Here is a 12,004-nt window from a genome sequence, read left to right on the forward strand (position 1 = left end):
TGCCCTCAGTTTCCCTGAGGAGAAACCTGCAGGCTTTAGTTTCACTTTCTCTTTCAGGTTCTTACTGTGACTATAAAAGCACACACACACACCACAGCTCAGAGCTGTCTCCCAGCCCTTCTCTGAGAGTCCAGTTGGTGTGCAAGTCCACAAGACAGCAGAGTTAGAAGACAGGATTCTGTGGAGCCTGTCCTGGTGAGAAACCAGAGAACTGCTGCCACCTTCACAGCAACTATGGGGTAAGGATTTCCCTGCTCTGCAGTTTGAGTGAACCCAGGACTCAAACATTTGCTTGTGTCCAGGTCTGACTGAGTCTGCTTCTGTTCCTTTGTTCTGTCTTCTGCCTTCTCTTTCTACTACTGTAAAGGGGAACAAGGATGCTAATTGCCCTGAGTGTCCAGGGACTCTCTTTAATGGGTGTGTTGTTAGCATGGGGCTGGAGGGTGACAGCAAGCAGGCTGTAGTTTTAAAGGCTGTCTCAAGCATGAAGTTGGAAACACCTGGGGAGACTTTAGCATGCTGATCTCACAGAGAGAGACAGTTACCAAAGAGAACTTCGGGAATGGATAAGTTACCACTCTACCTACTTAGCCCTCAAAGAGAGCAGCTGCTTAGAGTGTTCTCCTTCCAATTCCCTGACCCAGCTCCTTCATTGTCCATGAGATGTACCCATCAGATCCTCATCGGACCTCTTGAGATGCTGTTCGCGTTTTCTGTGAGAATACATATAACGTATATATTCACTGCATATGCAATATATACTATATATATTCAAAAAATACTAGGCACCCAGTCGAATCTTATTTATGTGAATAGCCCTGGGTTTTTATGTTTGAAATTGCCATTCAGATTAACAGTGCCTGTCAGTGGAGGTGTTTGCACTGACTCTTTGCTACAGTGAGCATCTCTTAACTTGGGGGATTATTCTTCTGATTTTGTACATATTACTATCTATCATACATGAATATGTAGGCGGCTGACAGCTGTTGGGGAATGGTTAAATAGAATACAGAGTTCACAGCGATAGAAATATGTAGAGCCTAAGTAAGTAGAGCCTAGAAGGCTATAGGACCTGTCAGGTGATGGTCATTATCATAGATTAAGTGACCCAGGTGCCTAAGTATTTGGTTTGCAAAGTGGTTCCTGCAGAATGAGAAAAAGGAGATCTCCAACTTTACAGGGGATCCTGAGCAACCACAGGGCTGTAGGATCCTGGCTGCTTTCTGTCCAGGTTGCCTACACAAATGACTGTTGCCTCTGTTCTGCTTAGCTTTTCTGCTTAAAGGACTTATGCACAAGTTCATGTGCCTCCTCCTCTGGAAACAGGTTCTCAGCAGGATCCTTGTGAACTCCCAACTAGGCATCTCTTCCTGGACAGCTGCTGTTCAGATTTCAGGCGATTTTAGCTGCCCTGCCAATGCCTTTTTTTCCCATAGGGTTTGGGCACAATCTCTAATTCACTGTGCACTGCTGTAGGCAGGGAAGCAAAGAAAAGCAGGATTGAATCTGATGCCCCTGGGCCATGATTAATCTGCCTACACAAATCTCTTCATCATTTCTAAGTGCTCTGTAAAAGAAGGAATAACCATGCATTTGATTATTTCAGAGAGAGACAGAGAGAAACAGGCAGAGACAGACTGAGAGGACGGAAATTTCTTATGCCTTTGTCTCTTTCTAGCCTGGCTCATCAAATATTACAGGTAAAGACCTGAGTCTAGTCACAATTGGGAAAGCTTCCCTGGGACACTTTTGAAATATCCAAGTATTTGTGTCCAACATTAATGAACTGGACCAGGGCCACATGATTACTAACAGAGATAGAGACATTTCATTACAAAACAGCACCCTGAAAAATGAGAACAGACTAGTAAGCAGAGGGATAAGCCCAAAGAGCACTGGGCTGTGGTGATATATTGTGACCCCCAATATATTGTGCACCCTAACAAACTTATCTGGGTTCAGAGGACAGAACAGCCACTAAACAGACATAGAGGCCAGAAAATGCTGACACACATGCCTTTAATCTTATCACTTGGGAGGCAGAAATTTATCTCTATATCCATGAGTTGTAAGCCACACTGGAAACAGCCAGGCATGGTGACTCATGTCTTTAACCCAAGGAAGTGATGGCAGAAAGAAGAAAGGTATATAAGGTGTGAGGACCAGGAACTAGAGCTGGTTAAGCTTTCAGGATTTTGAGCAGCGGTTCAGCTGACATCTATTTGGATGAGTTCTCAGAGGCTTGAGTCTGAGGAAACATGATCAGCTAAGGAATTGGCAAGGTGAGGTGGCTGTGGCTTGTTCTGTTTCTCTGATCATGCAGGGTTCACCCCAATACCTGGCTCTGGTTTGTTTTTATTAATGAGAACTTTTAAGATTCTTGCTACACTGTGCAATGAGCCTCATTGCAGTCAGGAGTTTCCTGTGTCCCGCCTGACCCACAGTCGGGACAATTCTCTCACCCACTGTCCTGCAGCCTTTTATAAAACAGTCACACAGAGGCTTAATATTATTTATAACTAACTGCTTGGCCATTAGCTCAGGCTTATTACTGACTAGCTCTTACATTTAAATTAACCCATAATTCTTATCTCTGTTTAGCCACTTGGCTTGGTACCTTTTCTCAGTTCTGCCTTGTCAACAAGCTTCCTCTGTGTCTGGCTGTTGACTCATCCTGACTCAGCCTTCCTCTTCCCAGAATTCTCCTTGTCTGCTTATCCTGCCTATACTTCCTGCCTGGTTAGAGGGCAATAAGCATTTTATTTATAACCAGAGCAACACACATTCACAGCATACAAAATGACAGTCCACATGAACAAACAGCCCTGTCTCTTCTCCAGGTTGGTACATCAAGGGCACTCTGAGTATCCTCTGTCCATTCCTTGATGCCTAGGAAAAGAAGGGATACAGGTTTTCTCTGCAAACTGGCTTCCTTCATGGTCATTGATGCTGCTCTCTTTGTGGTCCCAATCTGAAGCCACTTTCCTTAAGATCTGAAATGCCATAAGAAAGGAAAGAATGAGCATCAGACTTGCTTCCCGTGTAGACATCAAATGGTGCAGCTCAGAGGGTTGAGTGGGTCAAGGGCTTGGCAAGCATGCATGAGGATTACAATCTCTGTGTTTTGATGAGAGAAGAGAGGGAACCCTTGGCTTTCTTTCTCCAAACACAAGCTGGTAAAGATGAGTGCCTAATGCTGTCCTCTGACCTTAGTATGCATGCCTTGACATTGGCATCCCGTATAAATACACCCACACAAACACACACACACACACACACACACACACACACACACACGTCTTGCACATACACACAGGAACACACACAGGCATACACACAGGTGCACACATATGTGCAAACACACAAACACACACACAAATATGTACAGATGCATGTAAGCACATGCACAAACACATGCAAGCACAGGCATGTGCACACACGCACACATACATGCATGCACATGCATGGACATGAACACACACAGATGAGTGTGCACACACACACATGCACACATACACATACACACACTCAAAGTCATGGCTCAGACAGGAAAGATATCCTGTCCATGGAAAAGGCATGTGGCCTTTGCATGTTCTTCAAGAAGAAACACCTACTAGGTAAGGTAATATATAGGCAAGCAATTTAGTCTGACATTAATAATTTCCTAGTTACAAGTAGCAAAGTTCTGTTGTGTAAGCCTCTGTGTCGATAGTTTCTTTTTTTTTCTGTGGCAGCCTAGACAGAAGGGCTCAGCCATGCATTCAGTGTTTGCCCCTTGGGTCTTTATATAATTAAATCTCCATGTCATATATGTGCTTTTTTCCTTACAGGAGTACTCATGCTAGCACAAAAATATGTTGATTGTTTTAGACTATAGTGAGTCTAATTCTATGGTTTCGAAAACACTGTTATTATTGTAGCATCTTGGGATATTTTATAGGATTTGAGATTTAAAGCTTCATTTCAAAACTGTCATGTGCCTCCGAATAGGGATTTTATTGAATCTGTGGTTCTTTTGGTAGTTGTATTATCTTAGTGATAAGGTGAAGACTGGGTGTCCTCTTAGGGTGCTTAGTTGCCTTTTAAAGGAACTTAGAAATGGACTGAAAAGGGAGTTCCAGGATAATTTATTGTAGTTTTCATGGCAAGCCCCAGGGCAAGCAAGTTGTCAATCTCAGTAGACGCTCAGAATAGGAGAATAGAGGTGAACAGGGGTATGGGATACGCATGAATATTGTGTTGAGCCTTCTTGACAGACAGCAACAGATTATACAAGCAGCCCCATGGCTGGGAAGGGAGTTTTAGAGGAGAAAGAAAGGACAAGTATGGGGGATGGGCAGAATAGTCCTACCTTCCAGGTCAGCACTCAGAAGGCAGGCAGGCTCAGCCCAAACTCATGGTAGCTGCTAGGCATTGCACTACATTGAGAAGACACTCTGGGAAAGAATACTCCATTACCTCATTGAAGGGAGAAGTATTCCTCCTATCTTCTTAGTGTGGATGAAGGTAAACTTACCTTTCCAGGGCAGATCATTAGCCAGATCAAGAACCTCCCCAACATGAATAGCTCTTAATGGAGGAGACATGGGCAGGTCTCCATGAGTTGCAGATCTTCTCCCATAGTCTAGGAGGTAACAGCTTTCCCTTCAAGGGCCTTTGGTGAACAATATGAATGCTACCCTGCCTCATTAATACAAATTATTATTCTGTGACTTTCTATTTTAATTTCAGCTCAGGTGGCATAAAGTTGTACCCATATCCTCAAAGACATAAGGAAATGGGGAATAAAATTTTAGAGTTAACCTCAGGTAGGAACTCTGACATCCATGTTCTTGTGCCTGTATCTGTGTGGCAATTTCCAGTCTTGACTGAAAGGATTAACTTACAACCTAAGATTGTAAGTCAGGTACATGTACATGCATGTACAAGAAGTATCTGGCAGTACAAATAAACGGAGATGAGAGACTGATTCAAAAAAATCAAGAAATTCTACAGGAACATACGGTCAGACTTTCAGGAAATAAGCACGAATGTTGTGAAATGCATTTAGCTTGGCGTTAATTGGCAATTTTTGTTCATTACTCACATAACAAATCACCTGTTTTCTTCACACAGAGAGAAGGCTGAAGGTGATCAGGTCAAGGAGAATCTGGTTGAACTGAATTGTCACTTCACATGGAATCTGATGTTGAAAAAATTTGACATACATGATTTGGAAATGAGGATCTCTGAGGAGCTTGAGGTTCTAGACAGCAAAAACCAAGTGGGGATGCTCAACCTCAGGGCCTATGTGAAACACCTGAAAGGCCAGCATGAGGAAGCCCTGCAGAGCTTGAAAGAAGCAGAAGCCTTGATCCAGGGAGAGCAGGTGGGCAAGAGAAGCCTGGTGACCTGGAGCAACAGTGCCTGGGTGCATTACCACATGGGCAGCCTGGCAGAAACCCAGACCTACCTGGACAAGGTGGTGAACACTCGCAAGGAATTGGGCAGTCCCTTCCGCTATAATACGGAGTATGCTGAGATTCAATATGAGAAGGGCTGTGTCTTTCTGAAGAGTGGACCAAACAATTATATACTTGCATTGGGCTGCTTTGAAAGAGCTCTGGAAAAAGATCCTGAAAACCCTTTATACAACATTGGCTATGCAGTTGCAGCCTATCACACAGACTTTGATGACAAGAATATCTCTCTAGAACCCCTAAGGAAGGCTGTCAGGTTAAATCCAGAAGATCCGAATATTAAAGTTTATCTTGCGCTGAAGCTTCAGGATGTAGGGGAATCAGCTGAAGCAGAATCATACATTAAAGAAGCCCTCAGTAGCACATCCTGCCAACACTATACATTTCGCTCTATAGCCAAGTATTACCGAAGGAAAGGCTGCATAGACAAGGCTCTCCCTCTGTTACACAGGGCCTTGCAGGAGTCACCTGCCTCTGGCTACCTGCATTACCAACTAGGGCTCTGCTACCATAGACAAGTGATGCAACTGAGAACATCCACCGATAAGCCGGCCCAAAGGCAGGCGGCACAACAGGCTGTTCTTGAATTTCAAGAGACTGTGAAACTTAGGCCCAGATTTGAGATGGCTTATGTTTGCATGGCAGAAGTTCAGGCAGAAATCGGCCAACATGAAGAAGCAGAGGCAAATTTCAAGAAGGCACTGAACATGAAGAAACGGTACAGGAATCTTGAGTGTCACAAAGAGCAGGATATTCATTTACGCTATGGCCGTTACCAACACTTTCATCGGAAATCAGAGGACAAGGCGATCACCCACTACTTAATAGGTCTTCATCTAAAAGAAGAAACCTTTGTCTGGAAGAAACTACTTGCAAGTTTAGAGGAAATAGTCACAAGACGTGCTCGTGTTCAAATTGTGGAGAGCTACTGCTTGCTGGGCTTCATCCACAAACTGAAGGGGGACAAGGAATCGGCCCTGCAGTACTATGAATTGGCTCTGCGGCTCTCTGGGGTAGTGAACCGTAAGTTTTGAGTGCAGCTCACCCCTGTGAAGTGTATGTACTCATAACTGAGGGTTCCCGGCCTCCTTTCTAATTTCTTACTCCAAACTCATTTCATGCCTCATTGTGGTGTCTATAGGGAACTTGCACCCCACTGCACTTGCTCACTTACTGACCAGGACTGAACTCTTGAGCTGTGGGATCCTAGGACATCTTCTCCTTATGTCTGTGTCTTGGGAATGCAAGTCTTCCATCCTCTGCCTGTCTGTGTCCTGGACAAAGAGGTACTCTCCAAGGAATCTTTTACTTTAGGTCAGCAGATACTCTTAGTACATTGAAGTTTCAGAGAAAACAAAGTGAATAAGGGGAGAGCTTGAAATCTGAGAGGTCTCACCTTAGTGTAGAATCATTCATGGCTAATAAGAGTCTTAAGTTTGGGGAAAGCCAAGCAGAAGAAACTTGCCAGGACCTTACAGACAGAAGATGATATAAGGAGATTTGTGTAGATTTTCTGTGCTATTGATAGTGTGTTATATGAGATTTTTTTCCCCTCAACTAAAATATATTCAGTAAAATTCCTTGAATCACAAAGTCTTCCAGTGTAATTTGTTGATAGAATGGAAAGGATATCCCTTCAGTGTCCTCAAGAAGGCTTGGTATAGCAGAATCATCTAACAGAAGTCTAGTGGCAGGCAGGAAGGAAAGTTGTGCACATAAGCCACGCAAGGGATCTGTGTAAAGATGAAGGCTGTATTTCATTCTCCACATCCTGAGATAGTAATGGCGACTGATGCTGCCTCGCTACCTGACAGCTGCTGTTTATCATTGGGGATTATGTTGCTAGGGATGGGTTTAGGGTTCATTCACCTGATATTTGGGGAAATAATTCTGATATTTTTAATAAGTGTTTTTTTGATTAGCCAAAATCATGTTTATTTTATTCAAGTAAAGAAAACTCTCAGGATTCATAATACTGCTCCCTAATAGTCTCAATGGATGCTGAGGAAGAGTAACTATGGGAACAAATGATGGGTTGGAGAAGGAAGGATTGGGAGAGAGCAGGAGGACACACAGTTTGATTCACAAGCTGGGTTCTGGGAACTTAGCAGACTCTTCTCTTCCTGGAGAGCATTTTCACACGTGCCCAAGGGGACACAGCTTTACTAGGTTTTTCAAGGAATGATATGTGGGTCAGACACTGGATGTTTCAGACACCTGGGTGTCCTGTTGTCACTAAGTTTCGTCCTCTTCACTTACTTCCATGAGAGTTGTAGCCTGGAGGATCTAAACTAGAGAGAATAAACGCTTAAATTTCTCCCCTTGATTAAAATGCCTTGTGGTTCCTAGGTCCTGGGCTCAGCAAGCCCAGCATGCACCCATGTGCACTGTGTCTGCTGACCCACACTGCCCATGCTCAGGAGCACTTCCCCATCCTCTGCATCTCCTCTCTCCTTGTTCCTGCTGTTTAGCTGTCCTGCAGCTCTTTTGGGTTTTCTTTGCTCTTCCTTATCCCCTCTGAGTATAGTCTCCTTTTGTTATCCCAGTCTTCCCATTCACACTACTGCATGGATGAAACTACAGCATGTTGAGGTGAGGCCTCTACAGCTGTGCAATGAACAAGAATGGGTGGCACAATACATACAGAGAGAGAGAGAGAGAGAGAGAGAAAGAGAGAGAGAAAGAGAGAGAGAGAGAGAGAGAGAGAGAGAGAGAGAGAGAGAGAGAGAGCCTATGAAGTAAATACATTAAGTTAATAAATTTAAGGAAAACCACTGTGCATTTATGTTTATGAGCATCAGGCTACAACTAGTAACGTCCTTATTAATTAAATATAGATTGTGTGTACTTAGTTACCATTACTGTTCCAAATGTTCTATTGTGACCTGAAAGTCAAATGTAGGACAAATGTCTACAAACCTGATTTTCCGTGAACTGACAATGAAAACTCCATAGCAAAGATGGAGAAGCAGGCAGTGAATGTGAATCAGTGGCCTATTTTGTGTCCATGCTTGTTATGACCTTAGCAGGAAATCATCCTGGGATCACCCACAGTCACTGCCATGCTTTCCTTCAACTATAATTCCCCCAAGTGGCACAGCAATGTCTCCAGTGCATGTTAATGTGACAGAAGGACCAGAACAGTGATATCAAGCTAGGGGTGGAGTGGGCAGTGACCTGCAGCTACTGGATTTGTTCCTGAAGTGATAGGCAGCCAGGTCACTAAGACCTACTCTGTGTAGACTTAAGATAACAGATTTTTAAAGAATAGTGATGGCTTTGAACAAGTCATAGGTATTTGTATGGAACACCTTCTGTAATGCTGCATATACGTATCATGTAAGGACACGTTTTAACATCTGTCTGCACCCTACTGTGAACAGAGCATACATAATCGCATTTTCCACATGTCTTCTTTTGCATTAGGAAGACTGTCCATCTTCCTCTCTAGAGAGTCAGTAAGAACAATAGGTACAATGTAAAAATACTGCACCTGGGGCCCCTCACCTTAACGATGAACTGGAATCTCAGCTGATTCCCAGATCAACAGTCAAGCAATTTCAAATTTATCGAGGATGCCTAGCACCATTTTGTCCCTGGTTCAAACCCAGATACACAACACAATCACCTGAGATTTCTGATTTGTTTGTTTGATTGATTGATTTTTCTCACAGCATTTCTATGTGAAGCAGTCCTGGCTGTCTTACAACTCACTCTGTAGACCAGGCTGGCCTCAAACTCACAAAGATCTTCCTTCCTCTGCCTTTTGAGTCCTGTGATCAAAGGAATGTGCCACCACCACCTGGCTTGATTGATTGTTCTAAAACTGATTTTAAATCTGATTCTGAGGTGTTGCTCAGTCGGGCCATCCATGAGCCTGAGCACAATTCATTTAGATGTTCTCTAATGATTCTAACATGCAGTGAAGATTTAAACCCGCCAGCCCATCCCACTCACTCACTACTGAGCCAGGAATATCGCAGCTAGCAGAGGTGCCATGGTCTTTCACAAAATGTCAGTCTCATGCAGGTGCTTTGGATAACAGATGGGTCTGAAAGCCTATACAGACACATCATTTCCTGAAGGTTTCTTTATTTTCCAGTTCCCTTTTATTTCTTCTCTGTGCATTACACACACACACACACTCACTCACATGTAATCAAAAATACATGATTGTAGGCACAAGCATCCACATACAGTTAGCTATTTGATGCTTCTCTTCCTAAAACTCTTTGGCCAGCATCATAAATGGTTCCGTTAATTACAGAGACAAAGAGGGAAGAGGTGAAATACCGGCCTGAGCCTAACAGCACAGAACCAGCACCAATCACTTATAGGAGTAGGGAAAGAATCCCTTTTGGTCCTCTGCTTGCCATGGACTGTAGTGATTTGGACAATGAAACACTCCAATATATTTCCATGGAAGTATTGTGCTCAAACATGATGGGCTTTCACATGCATGCACACAGAGCATTGTCTTTTACCCCAAACATGAGCCAATGATGTTTTAGAAACTTACCTAGTTATTAGGAATGTTTCCCGACAAGCAGCATTCTACCCACTGAGGGCTAATTCTGTGGAACTTAAATGATAACAAGGACAATTAGTAGTAGAGTGTGAGCAGACAACACTCACTCTATGATGTTAAGGATTGAAAAATGAAAACCTTCCTGTTCTTTTCTGTTTCACCTTTTTGAACATACATCACAGAACTGTTAAAGAAAGAATCATTTTTGTATACTTATGGGCTCGGTCCAGTGGATCAAAGGTTGGTGACATCTCCTCAAAATGGAATTTAGACTGCCTTATAAAATGGAGTCTCCTTTAACAATGGACAGCCTGAAAAACCTACAACATGGAGTAGCTTAGAGGAAATAGAACATGTCCTGAGCTCAACATGCTTCTGAGAATCTGCCTGCAGGGCAGAGGCTGGAGTGACTCCCATGCAGTTGAAGGTCAGTTCAAGGAGCTCTATGCAGGGCAGTTACAGGGCTGGTTCAGAGGGCTGTATGTGGACTCTCTGGATTTCACTCAGTTGTCCTGTAACTGGATGAGCAGACAGTTGTCACAGTCAGTTTCACACTCAGTTAAGGCTCTAAGAGAGACAAACTCAATGCATGGAGAAGACAATTTTAAGTAAAGACTCTTATTCACCTTAGTCCTTTCAATGCCATGCTTTTAAAATGTATTATTCAGTCTGTTTCTGAGGTATGTGACAGGCTTGTGAATGTTTGTGATGGGGGGAGGGGATCAATGTGTCTCACTGACTATGAGAGACCAGTAATGTGGGTATTTAACTAGGGAACACCATGTAGTTAAAAGGAGGTTTATTTGGGGGTAACTTACAGCCAGTAAAGGGGTTGGATACAGGATCTGGGAGAGGTGAGGTATAGTTCAACAGGATTCTCTGGAGAACTCTGACTTCCAGCATCCAGCAGCACAAGGAACTAAAAGGGCTGGCCCATATGGATCTTCAGTATTAAGGGTTCCCATCTCAGCCCAGACCCAGGGTCAGGTCATAGGTAGGAGTGGTAGTTACCAGAAGCCTCACTAGGGGTAGTGCGTCTAGGTCAAAGCTGGAACAGCTACCCACTACAGACCAGCTTCCCCAATCCTCTCAGCGTAATAAAAGGAAAACCAGTGAGGTGGTTTTGGCTCACACCTTTAATCCCAGCACTCGGGAGGCAGAGGCAGGAAGAGGTTTGTGAGTTCAAGTCCAGCCTGGTTTACAGAGAAAGATCCAGGAAAGGCACAAAGCTACACAGAGAAACATTGTCTTGTGTCTCCAAAAACAAAAACAAAAGGAATGCCTCAGAGTAGTGAGGGATAGGAATCTTTTTTTATCTGAGAGTAATTAGGAATAAATTTTAATCTATCTATGACTGCTAAAAAAAGGAAACACACATGCCTTCTGATGATAACTTTCTCTTTTACTTCATCTTAAGAAATGATCTCTGACCCTTTCTGTCTCCACACTGCTACATATCTCCACAATACCGCACACAGCCACATGTCTTTACATACGTACATATTTCATATGGCTACTCATCTCTCTTTTCATTCATTTCTCTTCTGCATCTCTTTTCTACACAGCTTCATCTTCCTTGTCTCCACACAGTTACAAATCTCCACACAGCCACAGCTGAACATCTCATTTACACAGCTCTCTCCCCAGACAGCCCTTTACACAGTTCCTAGGCACAGCTCCTCTACATAGCAGCAGCTCCTTCACACAGCTCTCTCTCACACTCACACACCTGGACTTCTGCTAGATTTTTCACTCACTCTTTTGCCCTCTCACTCCCTCACATTTTTCTCATGAATCTTCATCTCTCTCTCTCTCTCTCTCTCTCTCTCTCTCTCTCTCTCTCTCTCTCTCTCTCTCTCTCACACACACACACACACACACACACACACACACACACACACTCTCTGCAGCAGCTGTCACATAGCTCTACACAGCCATCTCTCACCACACTGCCACTGCCACTCCACAACCCAACTCTGGACGAATATAAGTTACATGTTTAGGGCCCAACCCATTC

At 43.6% G+C, this 12,004-nt stretch overlaps 1 protein-coding gene across 1 annotated transcript; it reads left to right on the top strand.

The window, feature by feature from the left end:
* Positions 1-234: 234 nt before the first annotated feature.
* Positions 235-8,105, top strand: LOC114684568 (interferon-induced protein with tetratricopeptide repeats 1-like). Its single transcript, XM_028859102.2, has 2 exons — positions 235-239; positions 5,116-8,105. The coding sequence occupies exons 1-2, from the start codon at positions 235-237 to the stop codon at positions 6,491-6,493; spliced, it is 1,383 nt and encodes a 460-aa protein (XP_028714935.1). The 3' UTR covers positions 6,494-8,105.
* Positions 8,106-12,004: the final 3,899 nt, after the last annotated feature.

This window comes from Peromyscus leucopus, chromosome 1, assembly GCF_004664715.2.
Source record: "Peromyscus leucopus breed LL Stock chromosome 1, UCI_PerLeu_2.1, whole genome shotgun sequence".
In the NCBI taxonomy this organism is placed as follows: domain Eukaryota; kingdom Metazoa; phylum Chordata; class Mammalia; order Rodentia; family Cricetidae; genus Peromyscus; species Peromyscus leucopus.